The sequence below is a fragment of the Coturnix japonica genome, chromosome 22 (assembly GCF_054131305.1).
Source record: "Coturnix japonica strain WE chromosome 22, WE-NBRP24, whole genome shotgun sequence".
In the NCBI taxonomy this organism is placed as follows: domain Eukaryota; kingdom Metazoa; phylum Chordata; class Aves; order Galliformes; family Phasianidae; genus Coturnix; species Coturnix japonica.
Genome location: NC_140684.1, coordinates 7,179,419 through 7,201,882, shown reverse-complemented (window position 1 = coordinate 7,201,882; position 22,464 = coordinate 7,179,419). Strand labels below are relative to the sequence as shown.

At 56.5% G+C, this 22,464-nt stretch overlaps 3 protein-coding genes across 8 annotated transcripts; 2 read left to right on the top strand and 1 right to left on the bottom strand.

The window, feature by feature from the left end:
• The first annotated feature begins 1,737 nt into the window (after positions 1-1,737).
• MMP28 (matrix metallopeptidase 28) lies at positions 1,738-10,921 on the top strand. 2 transcript variants are annotated; one of them, XM_015880812.3, is made up of 8 exons: positions 1,738-2,101; positions 4,994-5,073; positions 5,437-5,579; positions 6,926-7,147; positions 7,471-7,716; positions 7,916-8,065; positions 8,354-8,521; positions 9,577-10,921. In XM_015880812.3, exons 1-8 carry the CDS (start codon positions 2,015-2,017, stop codon positions 9,969-9,971), a joined length of 1,491 nt encoding a protein of 496 aa, XP_015736298.2. In that variant the 5' UTR covers positions 1,738-2,014; the 3' UTR covers positions 9,972-10,921. The 2 variants fall into 2 exon arrangements, with proteins under 2 accessions (XP_015736298.2, XP_085378454.1); XM_085522328.1 differs by having other exon boundaries at positions 1,961-2,101; positions 6,926-7,167.
• A 645-nt stretch (positions 10,922-11,566) lies between these two features.
• GAS2L2 (growth arrest specific 2 like 2) lies at positions 11,567-15,952 on the top strand. 4 transcript variants are annotated; one of them, XM_085522321.1, is made up of 7 exons: positions 11,567-11,757; positions 12,208-12,581; positions 13,009-13,250; positions 13,422-13,529; positions 13,797-13,893; positions 14,307-14,544; positions 14,662-15,952. In XM_085522321.1, the coding sequence occupies exons 2-7, from the start codon at positions 12,227-12,229 to the stop codon at positions 15,740-15,742; spliced, it is 2,121 nt and encodes a 706-aa protein (XP_085378447.1). In that variant the 5' UTR covers positions 11,567-11,757; positions 12,208-12,226; the 3' UTR covers positions 15,743-15,952. The 4 variants fall into 4 exon arrangements, with proteins under 4 accessions (XP_085378447.1, XP_085378446.1, XP_085378449.1 ...); XM_085522320.1 differs by lacking the exon at positions 11,567-11,757 and adding an exon at positions 12,005-12,133; XM_085522323.1 differs by lacking the exons at positions 11,567-11,757; positions 13,797-13,893 and adding an exon at positions 12,005-12,133 and having other exon boundaries at positions 14,662-14,894.
• A 242-nt stretch (positions 15,953-16,194) lies between these two features.
• Positions 16,195-22,437, bottom strand: RASL10B (RAS like family 10 member B). 2 transcript variants are annotated; one of them, XM_032448396.2, is made up of 4 exons: positions 22,066-22,437; positions 19,900-20,232; positions 18,800-18,924; positions 16,195-18,502 (listed from the first exon to the last, which is right to left on the bottom strand). In XM_032448396.2, exons 2-4 carry the CDS (start codon positions 20,113-20,115, stop codon positions 18,232-18,234), a joined length of 612 nt encoding a protein of 203 aa, XP_032304287.1. In that variant the 5' UTR covers positions 20,116-20,232; positions 22,066-22,437; the 3' UTR covers positions 16,195-18,231. The 2 variants fall into 2 exon arrangements, with proteins under 2 accessions (XP_032304287.1, XP_015736299.1); XM_015880813.3 differs by lacking the exon at positions 22,066-22,437 and adding an exon at positions 21,619-21,964.
• Positions 22,438-22,464: the final 27 nt, after the last annotated feature.

Genomic DNA, 22,464 nt, shown 5'->3' with positions numbered 1-22,464 from the left:
AGGGGCGGTGCTGGTTTGTTGGCACTTGTGGTTTTCAGTTGGTGCAGAGGGTTAAATTAATGTGGGAGCCTTGGGAAGATACGGTCTGTAAAAGATATAAACCCAGATGATGGTTTAACCGTGTCATTGCCGCCAGCTGTTTGCTAAACCCTGCAGCACTTTTCTCAGCCACTACCTAAAGTTCAGCAGGGTAAGTGTAAGGTAAACAGGTTCCCTTTTGCTTTTTGGCATGTCAGCAGCAGCCAAATTGAAAATGAAGGGCACCTCTTGCAAATCCTGCAATGAATTTCTGCCCAGAAGGTGCTGTGAGAAACGTGAGAGGTGATTCCCATCGAGGGAGCGGTCAGGCTGGGAGCAGCTCCGTGCTGCCTCCATCTCTGTTTATGATTCAGCCTGAAATATATATTTATATATTTACACTGTGAGGTTTTAGTTTTGGAAATCAGTCCTGTATGGAATGCTGGCGTTTATTTATAAAAACACATCTCTCCCTTGCCAAGCTCAACAATGCCTTTATGGAGCAAAGCCTGGTGGGAGGATACCAATGCAGTCCTTACAGAGCTGAAACACAGGCAACAAGAGCTGAGCAGGGAGAGCAAAATAAGCTCGTGGTTTGGGGCTGGGGCTGCTTTGCATAACCCAGTAATGGGAATTCCCATTTCCAGGATAGCACGGAGCTCGTGGGACGCTGTCCCTAACAGATGGTGTTGCTGGGGAAATTGCTTTGGCAAAAGGGCTGGGAAGAGCGAGCCGTCCTTCCACGCCTGTTGTTGTATGTTGTGACATCTGCTGGAGTTTGGGTGGTGCTCCAGTCCCTAAGAGGGGTTTGGAGGAGAGCTGCGGTGCAGGGGAGGTGGATGGAGTTTCACCTACAGCTCATGTGCATAGTGTTGGTGTGGGCAGGAAGTCCTGGAGAGGAGTAACGCTGTTGCTATTCCCTTATCAGTTACGATAAACACTGTTGCTGCTCGGCTGTATGGTGCCATTCCAGCCCTGTTTTGTAACTGGTTCCTGGGCAGTGATTCATGGGGTGAGTTTCAGGGCTTGGTGCTGTGCCAGGCGCAGACACTGCTCCCCACCATGGCCAGGTGAGTGCTGGTGCCTTATTGATACCCTGTGAGGTGTGGGGACAGCACTGATAGCAGGCACCATCCTGTGCTGTGTGCCATGACCTGCTGGGCCACAACCCCCAGCTCTACCCACCCCGTGCCACCACCCATCGTGAGCCAGGGCTGATGCAGCAGCACCAGGTGCCCCCAGTCCTTCCCTACACTACAAGCAGCCACGGCGCTTCCTGCTGCTGCTGGGCCCGAGCCAGGCTTCCTCCTCACCCCTATTCTTAAGGGGAACAGCAGATGGATCGGTCGCTTCCTAGAGACGAGCCAAACACGGCTGTGTCTGCAGACAGAGCTGCTCTTGTTTGGAAAGGAAGCGCAGCTCCGACCTGCGCCCGCTGTGTGCGCCCCTCTCCCCATCACCCAGCCCCCTCCTCCTCCTCCCATCCCATTGACAGCCTCTCCCTATTCCTTATCTCCCTTCATTGCACCGATCCCTTTGTTTTGGACCCCCTCTGTCCTCCCTGTGCTGCCTCAAGGTGCTTAGGGTCTCGCAGGTACCGCTGCTCCCAGAGCTTTGGGGGCTGGACTGAAAGAGGGGTCGTGGGCTTTACAAGAAGCGTGTGATCCGAGCTGGCACGGAAACAAAGCAGCCCTAAGTCACATCCTATTGTTTTTCCGAACCAAAGCACAGCCAAAACATCCTTTCGCTTCGGTTAAACGAGAACAAAATAGCGAGGGGAGCAAACAGAAGGGAAGCATCCATTGGAGAACCGCAGCGCTTTGGGACAGCTGGATCTATCGAGGGGGGCGGAGGGGCACCCAGCTCTTGGCCCGTCACTCCCGCAGCCCCGGGGCACGCTCAGCACACGCGGGCGGAGCTCAGTCCCCGGGCGGAGCTGCGGGAGGAGCAGCGGAGCCGTGCGGTGCGGTGCGGAGCGGTGCGGTGCGGTGCGGCCATGGGGCTGCGGGCGGCGCTGGGGCTGATGCTGCTGTTGGCGGCCGTGCGGGGTGCGGCGGTGCGGGGAGAGCGACGGCGGGCGGAGGTAGGAGAGCGGTGCGGGAATGAATGGGGCGGGGGGGTGAGCGAGCATAGAGGGGTTGGGGTGCTGGGACGTGGCGGGGTTTGGCTTTTCTCTAAGCGGGACATCGGTTTGCTGTCCCTTTTGAGAGCTGAAATTGTCACTTACCATCACACTTTGAGTCTAAAGTTGGTGTTATTATTGTTATTATTATTATTGCTTTTAGTATGGGCAAAGTTAGCAACAAAGGGGCTGTGGGAGCCTAGAGGTGAAAATGTCCGTTTTGGTTGCGTTTTCATTTTGCTCGTTTTCATGACAATCGTTGGGATGTTTAATTGGAAACATGTTTATGTTCAGCCATCTCCTTATCTGCAGGCTGGGTAGGAGCGGGGCCGGCACTCGGCAGCACGCATCTTGGCAGGGGATTTAATGGGAGATTTAGAGTGAGCATAAGGAAGAAGTTGTTTCCAGTACAGGCAATGAGGCGCTGTGCAGTGCAGGCTGCTCACAGTGGGGTGGTGCCCATCCCTGCACACCCCCAGGGTCAGGCTGGGGGGCTGTGAGCACTGATGGAGCTGTGGGTGTCCCTGTGCACTGCGGGCAGTGGGACCAGATGGCCTCTGGGGGTCCCTTCCAACTCAAACCATTCTGTGGTTCTATGTATGATGTTCCTGCTCCCATCCTGCCCATGGCAAAGATGGCATCCCCAGATCCATCAGCCCCCCCATCAGTGCTAACCTATGAGGTCAGCCCCCCCCTTTCCCACTGGGAGGACAGCCCAGCTCTGGATCTATCTCCCTTCTTGTAAATCTCTGTGTGTGTTTTTAACTTTATATATACAATTACACACGCACACAAACAAAGAGACATGAGGATTGTGCCTCAGGGGCTGTGAATGCAGACAGGAATGTGTTTAGGAGAGCAGAGGGAGGTGGAGGCTTCAGAACCTTTAACATCCCCACCAGCCCAGCAGGCAGCAACCTGTGTGTGCTTGTGCCATAACCCAATGGTGCCAAAACCCAACGGTGCCAAAACTCGGTGGTGCTGGCTCCAGCTCTCGCTGTATCTGCAGGGAAGCTGTCCCAGCTCCAGCTGGTACCAAAGTGATGTGGGATGGAGCTGGGGATGCTCAGCCTGTGCTGGCTCATGGGATGCTGTTGGCTGTACTGTGCCCAAGGGGGAACCATGGTCATTACAAATAGCCCTGCAGGCAGGGGAAGATGCTCGTCTGAGTGTTCTTGGTACTTCAATGGTGGAAAGGGGCCAGGAATGGAGCATCTGGCTGGGGGGGCTGTCTGAGGGCTGTTGTCCCAGTCCCAAGGAGGGAGGTCTGGCTGTGTGCCACTGGCTGCCTGCCACCCGGGATGCCTGCAGTCGGAGCAAGGTGTTTCCTTGTCTGTAGCTCTCAGCTGATTTCCAGGGCTGTATGGAAGGGCCGTGTGCCTGGAAGGGCCCCTCCATCCCCTGGATCCTGGCAGCCAGACCTTCCTCTCCTTGTTTCCCTCCTGGTACGGAGGAGGAGCTGGGCATATTTCATGGCTCTTGGCTTCCTGCTGTTTTTCTTTTCCCATTGTGTGAAAAAGAGCCATTCCCTGCTGGGGGCAGGACAGGCTGAATGCTGCTGGTCTTGGGCATCAAATGGTGCACAAACTGTCTGACTGTCACAGCCAGAGGCAATCTAGGAAGTGACAATAATAAGCAGTGGTGAACATTTTGGTGATGCTCAGGAGCAGCTGCTCTGGTGGCTGCTCTCTTATTGCCATCCATCCAGCCTTGCCCAGATGGGTTTTCAAATATTTATGAGCTCATGGTGGAAAAAAATCATTTTCATGCTCCATGAATGGGATTACGGGACAGGAACCAGCTTCTAGTTGTCATGTTTTAATACGGTGATGCAGTGGAACAGCTGCCCACGGAGGTGGGGGGTCACCATCCCTGAAGGCATTGCAGAACCATGGGGATGAGGGATGTGAGAAGTGAGCATGGTGGGGTGGGCTTGGAGATCTTCGAGGTCCTTTCTTACCTTAATGATTGTGGTAGGAAAGACATGGGCAGTGCAGGGCATTTGAGACCCAAAACATTCAGCTCAGGGTTCTCACGGTCCATCCACATCCCCACGTGCAGGGATGTGTTTGGCCAATCAACCACTTTCCCTTTTAATTCCCCGTCCCCTTCATGCAGTGCCTTCACACTAACAGGATGCGGGGAGGCGGCTCTGCCTGTCCCTGTGGGATGGAGGAGACGGGTGTGGAGCATTCCTGGAAATATCACTGCTAAACCTCTCAGAAAGCAGCCGGGGCACGGGGAAATGCTTGTTTGCTTTGAAATGCCATTTATGTGCTGGAGCAAATTCAGCCCAATGATCTCCATCCTTTACAATGGACGATAAGGAGAAGAATGGCTTGGCAGAGCTGCCTGCCCCAAGTGTGTCCCTGCTCAGCTGCACATCCTGCCTGGGGATGGGGGTGGGATGGGGATGGGATTAGGGATGAGATGTTGATGGAGGTAGGGATGGGATAGTGATGAATCGGGGATGAGGTGGGATGGGGATGGCCTACAGCCTTGGGGCTGCCCAGCCTGGCCATGCTGAAGTCTGCATTGTGGCCATTGTTGTGAATATTGCATTGAGCTGCTGGTGGTTGGATGTGGGTGGGTGGGTCTGGTAGCCCCTGGTGTGGGTCTGCCTCTATGGGGCCATGGCCAAACACCGAAGGTCTGTCAAAAATGAGCAAAAAGCACGTGAAGCTGTGCAAGTGTGTGGACTCATGTCATGGGAATCATCAGGGTCTAATGAAGCAATAGACAGGGATTCCTGGGTTTGCTATGCTCTCTCCCACCACATCTTTATCCCCACACAAGTGAACTTAACCTGAACCCATCCCATGTCCATCCCCTGCCCCGTTTCTGTCCCCGCAGCTGTTCCTGCAGAAATATGGCTATCTGGGAGCACCGCAGCCAGGCCAGCTCAGCCCTGTGGAGTTCACAGCAGCACTGAGGTAGGAGCCTTTGCTTTAACATCAGCAGCAATGCATCTCCCCAGGCTGCATGGGAGCTGTGTGCCCTGGCAATGTGTTTTGCAGCTCAGGGCTCACTCACTGCCAGATACTGAAGCAGGAGCTGCTGAGAAACACTGCTCGTTGGCACAGCATTATTTGCCTTTTATGGCCAGCTGTCCCCATTACAATGTCAGCAGAGAGGCCGAGGTTTGGAGATCTCAGAGTGTTTGGGACTTGGCATTATATCTCCCGGATACACTCCTTCCAGCGAGGCACAAAGCTGGCACGGGGTGGGAGCCCTGGCTGGGCTTCAGGCATCGCTATCGGGAAAGGCAGAGTTTTGACATCTCCCTTCCTTTGTAGGGATTTCCAGCGTGTGAACCACCTCCCTCCCAGCGGGGTGCTGGATGTCCCCACACTGCGGCAGATGGGCCGTCCTCGCTGTGGGACGGGTGATGGGGAGAACCGCCCCACTGCCCCACGCCGCCGGCGCTCCATGCAGCACGGTGAGCACTGGGGTCTGGGCTGGTGGATGGATAGCACAGCTCCTACAGAGCAGGAGGGCTGGGAGCACTATGGGATATGGGAAAGATGAGGGTGAGATGAAGGCAGGGCTCTGTGCCTTGTCAGCTCCTCTGCCCATAGCGCAGCTGGATGGAGCCAAGAGATGGGGAGGATGCAGCTCAGTTCTGTGCTTTCCATCCTCAGCTTGTGGCCCCCGAAAGTCCCTATGTGAGGGTAGCAAAAGGCATCCAGCTGCTCAGCTCGCTGCTGCAGGGATGCTGGGACACCCGGCTGGCAGCAGGCTGGGGCCTGGAGCAGTGCTGGAAGGACAGAGGAGGGGACAAGGTGTCCGGCGCCGGGCAGGAAGGCGCATGGCTTTGTGCTAAGCTGGCTGTTTATCTGCCTTGGAGCAGGAAGCTACAGCTGAGCCAGCAAAGGGCTTTGTCAGCCAGCACAGCTACCAGCCGCTGCGGGATACCTCAGCCGGGTCACCAGCCCCAGCTGCAGCACTGGGATGTGAGCAGCAGGATGTCCCCAGCTGGGCTTTGTGCTGGGCTTTAATACCCACTGGAGCAGCCTGTCCTGGTACCTGGGATGCCGTGTGTCCTGCTGCAGTAGTGCTCTGCATGCAGGGTGGGATGCTGGGTGTCATCTCAGAGCTGTGCCCATCCAGGCACCAAGGAGCAGCAGGGATGGGTGGGTGCAACAGCCCAAAGCTATAGCAAAGAGGCATTTCTCTCCAGGCTTTGTTTTTCTGCCCCAGGACAGGTGCATAGGAGGTGATGGTCATTATATGTACCCAAACCAACTCCAATGTGCAGTCAAATCTATTGCCTTGCCCCACAGCAGCCAGGCACTGAGCCTGCCCCAGACCTCACCCAGCTGTCCTGGGCTGTACAAGGGAATATTGGCACCACCTTGGTTTGGTGTTATAACAAGGAGTTACTGTGTGTCTGCAGAGCACTGAGTAACCCCATCCTTCCCCTTTCCCACACATCTGGAGCAGGGCAGGTGCTCCAGCTCCCACTCCTCAGCACTGGCTCCAGCACCCACATATTCCCAGTGCAGCCCCATGGCTTCTTTCCCACTCTCATTCGCCCCCGACCAGATGTGAGCGTCCTTCCTAATTATTTTCCCTTTGGTGCCTTTGCTTTCACTCCCTGGAAGCCAGACCTTGGACTGGACACTGATCCAATGGGTCAAGGTCTGGATTTGGCCCCTGGAGGAGCAACAAGGCAAGGAGGGCTCTAACTGGGTACCAGGCAAGGTCTGTCCTGGTCCCTGGGGATGCATCTGGTGGTGGTTCCATCAGAGGCGGCTCAGATCCTGAGCAGTGCCCATCCTACAGGCAGCAAGTGGCACAAGAGGCACCTGACGTACCGCGTGGTGAACTGGCCCCCATACCTGCCGCAGCACGAGGTGCGCCTGGCTGTCAGGGCTGCCTTTGAGCTCTGGAGCAACGTCTCCTCGCTGGTGTTTTGGGAAGCACGGGATGGCCCGGCTGACATCCGCCTGACCTTCTTCCATGGGGACCACAACGATGGGCTCAACAACGCCTTCGATGGGCCAGGTGCTGGTCGCTCCCTCCTCGTAAGCTTCTCTTCTACAACGGGGGCTCTTCCTGGCTGGGGGGGTGCTGGGGTGGAGGTGGTGTTTCTCAGTACCCAGCAGCTTGAATGAAGGGGGTCCTGAGTCCTGCAGCTGTAGGTCTCCTGGGGGGTGGTTGAGTTGGTCATGGTTAAAGCACAGTGATGGCCTTCAAGGAGCCCTCCCACCATGCACTCACCACATCCCTTCCAGATATGGTTTGGGTTGAAATCATAGAATCGTTAGGGTTGGAACAGCCCTCTCATTGAAGCCTATTGAAGCAACCCAGAGCTGTTTTGTCCCCAGGGGGGGCTCTTGCCCACGCCTTCTTCCCCCGACGTGGAGAGGCCCATTTCGACAGCGCCGAGCGCTGGTCCCTGCACAGTGGCAAAGGACGCAACCTCTTTGTGGTCGTTGCACACGAGGTGGGGCACACACTGGGGCTGGAACACTCGCCCACCAAGAGCGCCCTCATGTCACCCTACTACAAGAAGCTGGGCAAGGACTTTGTGCTCAACTGGGATGACATCTTGGCCATCCAGAACTTGTATGGTGAGCATCGATTGGGTGCTACTTGAGGTGGTCTTTGGGGTGGAGGGTGAGGAGCAGTGGTGGGAGCATGTCCATGTTACTGAGGGCAATAGGAACCAGGCTGACGTGCATCAACTGTTTGATGCCCTCTGATGTCTTGCCAGCCTTGTGCTCCTGCTTCCATGCCCTACTCCATGACTCTCACCTCGCTCTGTCTCAGGGAAGCCCTCCAGGGGTTTGGCCGTCCAGCTGCCAGGAAGGGTCTTCACTCATTTCCAGGACTGGAGTGGGGACCTGTATGGTGAGGAACATCAACGGCGGAGCCTCAACACCTACTACTGCCACTCCTTCTTTGATGCCATAACTGCTGGTGTGTGTCCACAGGCCCTCACCCCAAACACTCCCAAACTCTCCAGCAGCCTCTCCCTACTCTATAAGATTCCCAGAATGATGGGATGGGATGGGATGGGATGGGATGGGATGGGATGGGATGGGATGGGATGGGATGGGATGGGATGGGATGGGATGGGATGTCCTCAGCCCCATATGGGCATCCCACAGGAGTTGGAGGGATAAGAGGTGATGGCGCAGTAGGATGGTGCTGGGTTTGGGACATGATACAAAGCTTCTCACCCTCATCATCTCTTCTGCCCTGCAGACACGGAACACAACCTGTATGTCTTCAAGGGCAGCCACTTCTGGGTGGTGTCAGCCAGTGGCAATGCCAGCCAGCCTCAACCCCTGCACATGCGCTGGCCAGGGCTGCCTGCTGGTATCGATGCCTGTGCCTACTCCCCATTCAGCCACAGCTTCTACTTCTTCAAAGGTCAGTGAGATGCAGGTTGTGTTGATTGGTTTGTCCAGGTCTGTGACCTGCATCCCAGGCTGAGGCTGTGCCCAAGGGCTGGGACGTTGCTGAGTACCATGAATCAGAGAATCAGAATCATTAAGTCTGGAAAGACCAATAAGATCATCCAATCCAACCATCCACCCATGGCTGTGACTCTAGACCATGTCCCTTAGTGCGACATCTACACATGGGTGCAGGTTCCAGGGTGCTGTGGTCACAAATAAGCTTTGCCTCAACCCCCACTGCCCTGTGCCTCAGTTTCCCCATTAGCCCAGTCCAGAGGGCAGCACTCCCTGGGTTTAAGAACTAAAGCAGACACATTTTTTAGGAGAAAACGTTCTTCAAAAGTGCAGCCACAAGGAGGTGAGCAGAGATCTGTTCTCTCATGGTTTGTGCCCCGTCCCTGGTGCCTTGCTGCCATCCATAAACTGCCTGTGGCACAACTGTCAGGGCAGAGGAAGGTCAACCCAAGCAGCCAGGACACTGAGGTCAGCCTGAACTTGTCATGGAAACCACTCACAAGCCCACCAGAAAGGGACTTTGTTGTTGCAGCTGGGGGAGAGCCATGAGCCGCTCTGCAGGGCCAGACCCGGGAGCAGAAAGGAGCTTTTGTTTATCTGCATGTCCCTGTGGGGATGGCCCCAGCTGCAGCGGGGATATCTGGGGCTGCTGTGAGTTTCTATAGTTGTCCCAGCATGGGAGGGGTGTGAGTGATGTCTGTCCTGCTGTACAAAACCTTTCATCCCCATCCCTCCTTGCAGAGGCGTGACATAGGCACCAAGAGAGCCCAATTTACTTCTATACTCTGGAGCTGCTTCTTCCCTTCCCACTCTATGGGGAAGTGTTTGAGTTCCCATCCCTGGGGGTAGTTAAGGAACGTGTGGATGTGGTGCCTGGGGATGTGGTTTAGTGGTAGACTGGTCAGTGTGAGGTTAGCAGTTGGCCTTGATGACCTTGGGGTCCTTTTCAACCTCAGTGCATCTATGATCCTGGCTCATATGGTCACTGATCCTCTCTCTTCTCCATCCCAGGTGGCCGATGCTGGAACTATCATCACTCCACCTTGAAGTCTGGCTTCCCCCAGAAGTGCAGTGCCCACGGCCTGCCCCGACACCCCGACACAGCCCTCTACTTCCAACAGCTCCGGCGCCTGGTGCTCTTCAAAGGGGCCAAATACTTCGTGCTGAGCGAGGAGACCCTCACCCTGGAGCCCTACTACCCCCGCAGCCTACGAGACTGGGATGGTGTGCCCCCTGGCACAACAGGAGCCGTGGTGCACAGCGATGGCTTCCTCTACTTCTTTCGGGATGACCACTATTGGAGGTTCAACCAAGCCAAGCTGCAGGTGGTGGCTGATGGCAAATGGGCTGCTGAGCTGCCGTGGATGGGCTGCTGGGATGCCAACGGTGGGCACATCCTCTTCTGAGCCAATGCTGAGCATCACTGGGACACTGTGTTGGCTGAGCCCACCCCACTGCCCCAACCAAGGGGTCCCCAGACCCAGCGCCATGGACAGCAGCAATGAGGCTGGGATGGAGGGTCCCTTACAGCCAGGTGGGCTGCGATTCAGCCTTAAGAACACCTATAAGCCATGGACACTGCGAACACACCATTTCTGTTCACTTTCAGGATTCTTTTTACAAGCCAGGACTGGTTTTTTATTAATCATCTATTGTTTTTCCATGATCAGGCAGAGAACTGCCTTATGATGGGTGCTCTGGTGCTTCGATGGTTTTAAATGAGCAACTGAGACTGGTTTTGGTTAAAACAAGAAGAGACTTCTGGACATAACCATAGGTTTATGTCTCTATAAACATGGGTTTATGGTCTCACCTGGTAACTGGGGCCCTGCTGCCCCATATGTGGGGCCAGTGGGATGCAGAGCCCAGGACAAGCCCAGCTCTGAGTGCGCTCTGAACAAAATGGTGTGGGTTTGAGGAGGAAATAGAGATTTTTGGTGAAGGAAGAGGGGAAAAAAGGAGCTGTGAGGCAGTATAGAGGGGCTGGAGGGCGGCAGGGGATGGCAGGGTGGATTCTCTGCTGTCTAATAAGGGTTGTTCATCCCTTGTGGGCAGGGCAAGTGTCTCTCTGTGGTAGTACTGAGTCCTGTATCCCCTTCAGTCCTGTTCTGATTTGAGATCTTGGTGCCTTTGGGTTTGTTTTCTGTGATATTTGTGTGATATCTGTGAATAGACCCTTCCTGCACAGACACGGGACACACAAGCAGCTCAAAATCTCAGGGGATTTTTTGATGTTGCCAAAGAGACGAGGCTGCAGTGTTTCATTCTGAATAAGGTGATAATGATGCAGCATCACTTGCAGCTTTTCAGGGGCCTGGAGACCTGATGGTGAATAAAACGAACCTCCGGATTCACACTGCTGGCATCCCCCTCTGTTTTCATGTCAGGCTGTTGAATATATATTAAAACCTGATTTTGTGATTTCCAGAAGGTCTGAACTGAAGCTGGAGCTGGAGCAGGCATTGCTTGGTTTGTCCATGCAGGAGGGTTGGGGCTGCTTAATGGAATGAACTCCCCCAAAAGAAAGCAAACGATGTGTGCTCCCCTTGTTTGCTTTCCTTCATGCCATGACATGCCGAGGCATCCCACACATGCTGCCCATTGGCCAGGTGCTGTTTTGCCTGTGGAGATGGTGATGGTGTTGCAATGTTTGCAGAGCTGTCGGTCGCTCCGGCTGCAGCTCCTGCACCCCATGAGGTGCAGGGTGAGGGGCTGGACATGCACCTCGAGCTGTGTCACCATCCCCTCAGTGTCACAAGGCTCCTTTTCTCCTCCTGGGCTGCTTGTAGGACATGCCACACATTCTGCAGCCTGGAGAAATAGCTGGGATTCTTGCATTTCCTCCCCCAAAATGACTCTGGGTTAGTCCACAGGAACCTCAGCAGGGAGAGGATGGTGCCCCCGGCAGTGAGGATGCCCCAGGCTCACCAGAGCCTCTTCCAGCCCCACAGTGCTGGCAGATTTCCTTTTGTAACCCCTTGTTTTGCATTGAAGCCTATGAGGGGCAGCAGATTCCTGTGGTGCCCCCTCACTCATTGCCGTGCCCGTCGTTGTTTCCCTACTGGAGCTGTGCCATTCATGGAGGAGCTCAGCTTCTTACTCACAGAGCAAGAAACCCCAAAGGAACAGATGCGAAGGACCCCCTCCTCGTGATTCTTTTCTTTACAGGACAAGGCTTGGGGTGATTTGCAGGTAGGCCTCCATGTCACCACCTGCAGCACAGGGGGGTGTGGGGATGGTGAGAAGGGGAGCAACCCCCCCCTGCTTTTGGGGTTCTGAGCAGGATGGGGTGCTGAGGGGCTGCCCTCTATTCCCGGAGACTGTGGGGGACAAACCGACCCAATGGGCCACAGAGGAGGAGCGGTGCTCCTGGAGGAGGAGCGGGAGCTGAAGGGTTAATAGGGAGTGTTTGCAGCCAGTCCCTTATCACCAAGGAGAAGAGAACAGCTCTTGGGAAAGAAACAAAACACCCACTGCCCAGGAAGGCAATTTCTTCTGCCCCACAGCCCTGGACCCCAGCAGTGCTCCAGCACCCCGCTGTCACCCCCCTGGTGGCACAGAGCACACAGTGAGTGGGGTGGGGAGGTGGGCTGGGGTGTCTCCTCACATCCCCACCACCCTTTTCCCCTTCCCTCCTCCCAGTTTAGGGTCTTATGTCACAATGGGGACTCCGGGAGCAGCGGTGCGGAGCATCCGTCCCTATGGGTCCAGCCAGCAGTACCTGTATGCCATGAAGGAGGACTTGGCCGAGTGGCTGAAGGAGCTCTATGAGCTGGACATCGAGGTGAGCACCTTCATGGAGGTGCTGGAGACGGGGGCTGTGCTCTGCTCCCACGCCAACCACATCACCCGTGTGGCTGAGGACTTCGCCCACTCCTGCCCCAGTGCAGCCCAGCACCTCCACCTGCCCAGCACCGGCGTCAGCTGCAACCCAGCAGCACAGCCAGGCACCTTCCAGGCCAGGGACAACGTCTCCAACTTCATCCAGTGGTGCAGGAAGGAGATGGATATCAACGGTAAGACCCAGATCCAGCAGCACCGTGATGTGTGTGCGTCCTGGCATCACTCTTGGTGATTTCCTGTGTCCCTAAAGCTGGTACCACCCCAGCACTGGGATCTCTGCACCAAGCTGGGCTTGAACAAGCTTCTCTGGGCTCAACACTTGGGGTTGGGACTGAAAAGGGCATGTGCTGTGCATGGCCATAAGGACATCAGGAACCATCCTGGCTCTGAGCAGTGTCTGTCCCTCTGTCCCCACTGACAGCAGTGCCATGAGGTGAAATGCTCCCAGCTCACCCAGCCAGTGGGTGGGACTCTGGGACACCATAAAACATCATAGCAAGCACAGATACATCTTTATATGTTGATGCTCAAGGGGGAGGGTTTTCCTCTATGAATTTAACCCTCTCCTTTTCTGGACCCTGCATCCCTGCCCTGCCCCAGACGTCCTGATGTTTGAGACGGAGGACCTGGTGCTGAGGAAGAACGAGAAGAACTTTGTGCTGTGCCTGCTGGAGTTGGCGCGCCGTGCCGCTCGCTTCGGCATGTGTGCCCCCACCCTGGTGCAGATGGAAGAGGAGATCGAGGAGGAGCTCCGCCAAGAGATGGACCTGCCTCCTGCAGACACCCCCCCATCACATCGTCCCCCCAAGAAACCCCGGGACCTCCACAACCTTGACCAGATGGTATGGGGGGGTGGGAATGGGGACTGAGATGGGGTTGGAGATGATGGAGAGGTGGTGATGGGGTTGATGGAGACAGTGGGGTGGGGGTTAGGATGATGGGAATGGGGATGATGGGGATGCCCAGGCTCTTTGCCATGAGCCCTGGTGCAGACCCATCTCTGCTGCCCGCAGGTCCAGCACCTGGTGAGCCGCTGTACCTGCCCTGTGCAGTTCCCCATGATCAAAGTTTCAGATGGGAAATACCGCGTGGGTGACTCCGACACCCTCATCTTCGTTCGGGTGAGTCTGCTGCATCTCATGCATCCAGGGCACAGACACCAGGAGTCCTACTTTGCTCCCATAGAGCCTCTTCCCTATATCCATCTGCCAAATGGGGCCAGTGTGGGGTTTTTGAGCATTACCCAATGGGATCAGTGGAAGGGAGGCTCCCACAAGGCCACCCCGACTCTCATTGGGGTGACAGTAGGACAGCAGTGGGATCTGAGACCCCCATCCCTCATTGGCGTGGGGCAAAGCAGGGCTGACACTGTGTGGCTTTGGGTGCAGATCCTGCGGGAGCACGTCATGGTGAGGGTCGGGGGCGGCTGGGACACACTGGAGCACTACCTGGACAAGCACGACCCGTGCCGCTGCACCTCGCTCTGTGAGTGCCCACACCCCCAGCCCCGGCTGTGATGGTGGAAAGGGAGAAGGGTGAATTGTTGCTGCTTTTGGGGGTTTTGTTGGTTCCTTTTGGGGTTCTGTTGGTGCTTTTGGGGGCGCTTGTTGGTGCTTGTTGGGGTGTTTGCAGGGACAGGAGATCTAACCCTGATGCTTTATTGAGAAATCTCTGCTTTGGGTTTGAATGGCTTTTGTTGGGTGGCTCTGGTGGCCGCTAGAGGTCATGGCAGACTTTGGGAAGGAGAGGGACCATTGCAAGGCCCAAGCTCCTTTAGCGTGGAATTCAGCTCTGCAGGAGCACCCCATAGTAACAACACAGGGTTTGGGGCTCTGGGCTCCATGGGGCTGCGGTCTGCAATGGGTAGGGTCCCCACTGAGCTCTGTCCTTCCCTGCAGCCCACAAACAGCTCTCCAGGACCAGACCCCCCCAGCAGCCGGTGCAGCACGAGGTTTGGCTCTGTGCAGCCCCCTCAGCCCCCGGCCACGCACACCCCACTCTGCTGGTCAGCCGCTCACAGAGCCCACTGCCCCCCATCACCTGGGCACCCCACGGCCACGGCCACCACCCCTGGACCCACACCAACCCCAGCCCTCGCCAGGAGCCGAAGCAGCCCCGGAGGGTCCCTTCATGCAGGTGAGGCAGCTTTGTACCCTAAAGTGCCTCCTTTTCTAGTGCTTTTTCTCCGTCTCTGTAACTGGTGTGGGGCTGGATGTGAGGTCTCTCTCCTCTTTGGGCTCTCTCTGATTACAGGACACCAACACCAAGGTCACCTGCTCGAACCATCTCCCCTGGACTTGGGGCTGCACAGCGGGCACCCACCCCATCCCGGGGCACTGTAGGGACCCCCAAGGAACCACATAGGAACCCCCCAAAGGCAGCAGCACAGAACAAGGGCACAGGCCCCAGTGCCCACCCGGCACCACCACGTCCCAAAAGCACTCAGCAAGGAGGTGGCTCATCCAGGGCAGCTTCCAGCCATGTAGGGGCACCCACCTCTGTGACACCCCGAGCCCACAGCCCCATCAAGAACTGTGCCTCCAGTCTGCAGCAGGATGCCCACAGAACAGAGCAGGGCAGGAAAAGCCCCAGGGAAGGGAACTGGAGAACCCTTGGACGTAACCATCCATTGTCACACCCAGATTCCCTGAATCAACCTCCAAAGCAGGACAGCAACGTTAAAACCCCAAAGAAAACCAGCTCAACCATCTGCCGGCCCCCCATCCCTCTGAGCCATTTTGCAAATGGGTGTGAGAGCTGTCCTGCTGGAGAGAGTCCCCAGTGTCCCCCTATGAGCCCAATGCCCAGGGATGATGAGAGCCCTGCGGTGCCAAGGAGGGTCAGCAGCCACAACACGGACATCTCAGGGCTAAGGGGGAACTGGGGACACTCTCATCCCCCTGACTATGGGAAGGTGCTGGAGGAGCTCACCCGCAACCGGCAGCCCCTGCGTCCTGTGGGGATGGGCAACAGCCTGTCCTCAAAGCCCCCAACCACACAGTGTGCCAATATCCCAGCTGGGGGGTCCATGGAGGGACCAGCTGTGGGGGATCAGACCACACGGAGCACTGTGCCCAAAGCCCGGCGCTGCCTGAAGAAACCCGAGCGTGTGCCCTCCATCTACAAGCTGAAGCTGCGCCCCAAGGTACGTCCCCGAAGGGACCACCGGCCTGGGAAGGGTCCCTCACGCATCCCCACCCCACTGGGGCATCGCCTGCCCCGTACCCGGGGCCAGCATCGCCCTACAGCCCTCCCAAAGTCCCCACAGCCCAGGGATACCAAGAGTGACAGCAATGCATGGCTCACTGAGGATGATGAGGAGGCGTGGGTCTGAGCCGTGCCCATTGGTTTGGGTCAGGATTGGACCTCCCCATTGTCAGAGCTGTGATGCCAAAGTTGTGATGCTCATCCCCATACCTGGCATTCAACCAAGCCATCTACCCCGCTCTTCAGTCTTTCCCATCTGCATAATGGAACCAACGATGCTCTTGCTTCACCCAAAGTCCCACCCAACCCCATGAGCTGCTCAGGGCAGGGGGACACATGAGTACCATGTCAATGCTATTGTCAGACTGCTGTGTTGGCATTTCCATGGCTGGGGGCTGTTCCAGTGAGGATGGAGCCCATACCAAGGCAATGGCCATTGGTTCTCATACAGTAGAGCTCTCCCAAAGACTTCTGTACCAGCGGCTCTTCTGGCTGGGTGATGGAAGAAGATCCAAAGGGCTTTGGGGCCATGGTGGAGCTGTGGGATCTGGCACCACGAGCAAAGAGCAGCGAGGCGAGTACAGAACAAAGGGGACAGACCTGATTTTAATTGGGTTCCAAATAAAGGGGCGCAGGGTGGTGTGGACACCTGGGGATCTCCAACAAGAAGTCCATGGGGAAGAGAATGCCACGTCCAGGCACCACAATGCTCACCAGTAGTGGGAGGAGAGGAGAAGCATCCTCATCAGTGCTGCACCCAACCCCATGTCACCACTTGGTCACGATATATTGGGGCAGAAAATGACATTTTCCTTCCCATTTCCCTTGGGGACAGCTGGGAACATCCTCAGCCCCCCCCCCCCCAGGATGGGAGTGGGTTATTTCTGCAGTAGGCATAGATCCAGGTAGGAAACCCACAGCGATGGCGAGTGGTAACACTTCATACTAAGGGTTTGTTTATGGGGAGGACAATGGAGCTCCGTTACTGCTGTGGATGGGGATGTCCTGGCCCCTGTTGGCTGCCAGCCCCCTGCCCATGTTTTTGGGGAGTGGGGTAATGCTGCCAAAGCGGTGAGAGTCATTATAACTGATACAACTTTTCTGTCTATAAAATACAGTATAATATAACAATTATATTTATAACTCTTTTTTTTTTCTTCAAAATACTAAATAGATGCTATAAAAACCTGTAACTAATTGTGCTATAAACTGCAGGCTACAGGGTTGTAACAAACAATGTATTGGCTTGGTCACTGATATGTGTATGTCGGAGTACTGTATAAATGCTTTATTAGTGGCATTTACCAAGGAGTTTCCTTCTCAAACCATTTGGAGGGGTAAAGCCAGCAAGAGGCCAAAATATGGGTCGTGTGTGCTGAGAAACCCCAAAGAGATGCACAGAGGGTTTGCTGTGGGGGTGATGGGGGCTGCTGCCTTCAATGGCCACACTCATCCTCTCCCCCAGCTCTTGGCCACAGGCTCCCTCCTGCCAACTTTCCTGGTTTTGGTTTAACTGTGTTTTGTTTTGGGATGCAATGGAATGGGTTTCAGATCCCAAGGTGGCTGCTAGGATTGGGGACCAGTGGTGGGGACGTGGGGACCGATGGCAGGGATAGAGTGGGGGGCCGATGGCAGAGGTGCAGGGCTGCGCTGAATGCCATGGATTGGAGCTCAGTGAGGGGGGACTCTTAATAGAAAGTGTTACCAGGATAGCAGTGTAGCTCCTGGGAAGCTGAAGCTGTGAGAGGGAGGAGATAGTAGATTTTGGTTGGTTCCTGCTTTAGTGTCCCCACTAGACGACCCACAGACCCCTGTGCCATTTGTGCCCCAGCAACCGCTGTGCCAGGCTCCAGGACAGGTGTGGATGACCTGACAGTGAGAGCAAGCCAAAAGATTAACTCGAAGTAAATAAATAAAGAAAAAAGGCTCACTTTCCCATTAGGAGTGTGCATAAAATGAAGAATAAAAGGATGGAAATGCACCTCCAGCTCCCTATTGCTTCGGAGACTGTCTTTGCATGGGAACCATCTCCGGATGGATGGATGGATGGATGGATGGATGGATGGATGGATGGATGGATGGATGGATGCCACCTTCCCCTGGGGGAGGCCCTGCTGGGGCCAAATCCACTGTAGATCTATATTTCAGATGCTGAGCTGTGCCCAGTGTTCACGGCAGCAGCTTTGCCCCTGAAACCAAGGGTATGTCCTGCACAGCCTTTGTGGGGCTGGGGTATATGGGGTGAGGATGAGGCTTGGAGGGAAGGGAGCTGGTAGGAGTGGAAAGAGCACTTTTGGGGAAGGGAAATCAAATCAGACTGGCCAGGATGGACACCAATCAGCAAGAGCCCATGGAGGCGATGCAGTGAGGAACCCTAATGTGGGGATGTGAGGTCTGTGGGACAACGTGGCTGCCCACAAGAGGCTCTGCTGTGCAGGGTAGCAGAGCCCCATTGGTACTCAATGGACAACTGTAGAATCTCCACCCTGGTCCAACCCAACAGCAGTCACTGCGTCCCCAAAAGTCATTGTAGGGAAGAGACAATTGAGGTGTCCCCAGTGCAGCATCACCCCAATGGAAACGGGTGTCCTGTGGGTGCGGGGTGGCATGGGGGGCTCACATGATGGTGCATCGGTTCCTGCGCAGGGCCCCCTGGAAGCGAATGGTGGTGTGGACGTGCTTGCAGCGGGCGCAGCCCACACTCTTCAGGAGCTCACTGAAGAGCAGCAGGATGTGCCAGTTGTACTTGGCCGAGCACTCGATGTAGCCGCACTTCCACGTCTTCTTCACCAGGTTGGAGACGTTCCAGCGCGGGATCACCCGGCCCCGTTGCAGGTCCCTCTTGTTGCCCACGATGATGATGGGGGTCTCCGAGGTGCCGATGACCCTGGGATGGGTGGGAGGGCAGCACCACACAGCCACAGACAGCCCCCATCCATCCCACCCATCCCAAAGTGGCACCAATAGAGCCCCGTGCCACCATCACCCTGTCCACCATCATGGGCTGCCTCTCACCATGTCCCCTTGTCCCTCTTCTTGGCCACCCACTCAAGTGTGTCCCACACTACCCCAAGCTGCTTTCCCAGCCCTATCCACCCTTGAATCCATTTTGCTGTCATATCACAGCTCTCCACCACCCCACAGCCCCACCAGGAGCACTCACCCGCTGGCAAATGGCCCCTACCTTGTTTCCAGGATCTGCTGGCGGATGGTTTTGATGTACTCGAAGCTGTCAAAGCAACAGATGTCATAGACCAGGATGTAGGCATGGACACTCCGGAGCCCCCTGCAACACACGTCTGCCCACTCCTGCAAGGTGTAGAGAGGGATCAATCCTGGTGTGCCCCACAGGATGCCTGTATTGCTTTGGGACCAGGGATGTTTGCAGGGGAAAACAAGTTTATAAGATCCACCACTGGACATTATACATGTACATAGGACACCTGACCAAGAGTACATCCCACCTCTGCCCTGCCATGTCCCTGTGATTCCTCTTCATTAACCCAGGGGAAGGATAATGGGATTTGCCAACCTTTGGGGTTAATTGAGTACATGAGCATCATCTGCCATGTCAATCAATGACCCCTCTGCTATTCTGGTCCATCTCCCACTGACCTTCCATTTCCTGGACATTATATGTAATATTTAAACCTCCCTGAGCCCCTCACCTCCTGCCCCATGGCCTCAGGGCAGCAGTGCAGGGATTTATGACCCATGGTAATATAATTATACCAATTAAAAACCCAACAGCCCAGCCCCGGCAGACGTGCAGCCTTCAAATCCCTTTTTATCCCTACAAGGATGGGTCAGTGCTGATGGCTGAGCTCAAGGCACCACCAGGACAAATCCAGTGGTGAGGGCTGTACTGGGATTGGACTGAGGTTAATCATGAGACCAAGGGTTATAGAGGAAAATGGATCTGATAGGCTGATGGTTGAGCTAGATGATCTTAGTGGAGTTTTCCAACCTTAATGATTCTATGATCTGTGAAAATGGCTTTTTTCCCAAAGGAATCAGAGGAACCACAGTTAGACACAGCGTAACCCTGACCCCATGGCAGCACTGAGCAATGGGTGCGCAGTGCATTGGGTGATGGACATCCAAATGTATTGGCTCCGTGAGCCCTTCACTCAAGGACAACAGATGGGACCCCATCCCCAGGGCTGGCCAACATTTGGGGCTGAAAAGCTGCCAAAGAAACAACACTTTATCCCAACCTCAACATGATCCTCAGCTTTTAGGAATCAAATCCCCATAGCAGGAGACCCCACTCCGTGCCTTTACCTGCAGGGTGTTGACGGGGAAGGCGGGGATGGGCGGAAAGTCCATGATCTGCAGGTCGTGCACGTGGCCGTTCATGACGACGGCGGGCAGGTAGACGCGACGGGCCGTGGTGGGCACACAGACCTCGCTGAACTCGTTGTAGAGGAACTGCCGGACTATGGCACTCTTGCCCACGCCCTGAGCTCCCAGCACGGCGATCTTGAAGGTTGCCACCATCCCGCCGGCCGCCGGCCGCTGCCCCAATGCTGCTCCCGCGGCACCGACGCTGCATATTCCCTTGCAGGGGGGCTCAGCCCCATTCAGGATGCATTTCCCCGCCGGGACAGCACATCACTATGGGGCCAAGGAGAAAGCAATCATGTCCCAAGCTATGTGACATGGGGATGCTTCCCACAGTGCTGATGGGGATGGGCCACCGGCTGCTCTATGCCCTGAGCTGGGGAATCCATCTCCCCAATTTGGACAGCTGGAATTGCCTTTTGCTGAAGGGGGGATTGCTCGGTGCCTGCAAGTGACAGCTTTAATGTTTAATTTCAGGCTTTGAGCGCTTCAGCAATTAACTTGATGGAGGCTAATTTCCCAGCCAGCTGACAGGGCGAGCTGCGGGCACACGTGGTGGGGGCCCCAAGGCAATGATTTGGGCACAGGAACGCAGAAATGGGGTCAGAGGATTCCCAGCACCCGCTGGCATTGGGGTCCCAACCAGCTGTAATGGGAATAGCAATGTCAGTAGGACAGGTCCCACTGCATCTCCCACCCGTGGGAGCCGTATCCCTGCCGTATCCCAATGCGTGGATGCTTTTCCCAGTTGGTGATGCTCTCTCTGCTTTCCCTGAAAAACATCCCCAAGGCACAAGTCACAGTTCCCAGGCTGTCAGAGGCTCCAGCAGCCCCGTTTCACCCTGAGTGATGGTGATATTTGCAACAGGGAGAGTGTGGCCATGGCCGTCCCCGTTGCAGGGACCCAGCAGGGCCTGATGCAGCCCAGGGATAGGGAGTCACCCCTCTGTGGCCTGGCCCTGCTGGCAGAAAGCAGTGTCATGGCCAGGCCACCCCACTGTCCCCATACCCCTTTCTCCTCGCACTGAGGCTGGGGGTGATGGAGTCCTGCAGCCATATAGGGTGCCATGGGGACATAGAGAACCCCAAATTGCTGGGCAATGCCACGCCACCACCAGCGTCCCCCAAGCCCCATCCCAAGTCCTAAGTGTAGCCACACATGGGGATCGCTGCCCCGTGGGCCCTAGGGATGAGATTTGCCCCCAAAGCACAGGCAGCTGCCCCGATGGGAACAGAAGCATTTGGGGCCACAAAAGGAAACTGAGGCCTGGATGGGGACATAGTGGGGATGGAACTCAGTAGGGTGAGAGCCCCGGAATGGAGCAGACTGTGGGGGCATCGTGACCTTGTGCCCCCCCTCCCCAGTTTGCTGCTCGCGGGGCCTCATCCCACTCCCCATAGCGATGCTCCGGGGCAGCACCGCATCCCCTCCCCACCGAGACCGCGGGGGTCGGGGCCGACCTAAGGAACGAGCACAGCGCGGGGGTACAAAAGCAGGAGATGGGGGCACCGCACAAATCCACAGCCCTGGGGGGAAATGGGGGGGGTTGGGGGGAGACCGGCCGAGCTCCGCCGCTCAACTTCAGCCAGGTTGAACTTCCCCCCTTCCCACCACCACCACCGCTCCCGTCCCCTTCCCATCCCCGCTCCCCTCCGTACCTCGCAGCAGCGGCAGTGCCCCGGGCCCGTTGTCCCGGCGGAGGAGCCATGCGGCGAACCCGGTGCGGGGCGGGCGGCCCCGCTGCAGTGAGTGCCCGGCGCGGGGCTGCAGGGGAAGCGGGGCTGGAAGGAGGGAGGGAGCGAGGGATGAAGGGAGGTAGAGCCCCCTGTGGGGATGGAGAGCGGGGAGCGATGCGAGGAATGCCCGAGCGATGAGGAGGCGGCAGCGCCCGGAGAGATGCGGGGTGGGAGGGAGGCAGCGCAGGGAGACGATGCGGGGAATGCCCGGAGCGCGCTGCGGGAAGCCGAGAAGGACGCGGCTTCTCCCGGGGCTTTGGGAGGCGCTGATGGGAAAAGACCCACCCATGTGCCCCCGGTGCGGCACAGGCTCAGCCCTCCCCGCTCCCGTGTCCCCATCCCACGCTGTAGGACCCCGGCTCGGCTCACCCCGCATCCCCCCGGCCAGGGACGGACGTGTCCATCGCAGAGCTGTGGCTTTGGGACACCTCGCAACGAGCATTTATCGATGGCGAGGGACAGGATGGCTGCATCTCCAGGGAGCGGGGTCGGAGCCACACACCTCAAAGCAGAACCCGAACCTCTCTCCGCTCTCCACTGAGCGCTGGGACATCCCCACGGGTCTGCCTGTCACCCCGCGGGTCGGAAGGGCTCAAACACCGGCCGTGTCGTGGCCAGGGCCCCCCCAGCCCCGCTGACACCTCTGGTCGGTAAAGCATCATATGGGGTGAGGAGGGTACAAATGGAAGCACTCGGCCCCCCTCCTTCCCAGAGGGAAAACTGAACACCAGACACAGCCCTACAGCTGGGGACACAGGGGCGGCCTTT

Bases quoted from the DNA above. Each gene is read 5' to 3' on its own strand.
- MMP28 (XM_015880812.3), top strand. From the start codon at position 2,015: ATGGGGCTGCGGGCGGCGCTGGGGCTGATGCTGCTGTTGGCGGCCGTG. The intron at 2,102-4,993 runs GTAGGAGAGCGG...CTGTCCCCGCAG, and splicing joins GAGAGCGACGGCGGGCGGAG to CTGTTCCTGCAGAAATATGG. The intron at 8,066-8,353 runs GTGTGTGTCCAC...TCTGCCCTGCAG, and splicing joins CTTTGATGCCATAACTGCTG to ACACGGAACACAACCTGTAT.
- GAS2L2 (XM_085522321.1), top strand. From the start codon at position 12,227: ATGGGGACTCCGGGAGCAGCGGTGCGGAGCATCCGTCCCTATGGGTCC. The intron at 13,251-13,421 runs GTATGGGGGGGT...TGCTGCCCGCAG, and splicing joins TCCACAACCTTGACCAGATG to GTCCAGCACCTGGTGAGCCG. The intron at 13,894-14,306 runs GTGAGTGCCCAC...CCTTCCCTGCAG, and splicing joins GTGCCGCTGCACCTCGCTCT to CCCACAAACAGCTCTCCAGG.
- RASL10B (XM_032448396.2), bottom strand. From the start codon at position 20,115: ATGGTGGCAACCTTCAAGATCGCCGTGCTGGGAGCTCAGGGCGTGGGC. The intron at 18,925-19,899 runs GTAAAGGCACGG...TACACCTTGCAG, and splicing joins TCCCCGTCAACACCCTGCAG to GAGTGGGCAGACGTGTGTTG. The intron at 18,503-18,799 runs GTAGGGGCCATT...CACCCATCCCAG, and splicing joins CAGCAGATCCTGGAAACAAG to GGTCATCGGCACCTCGGAGA.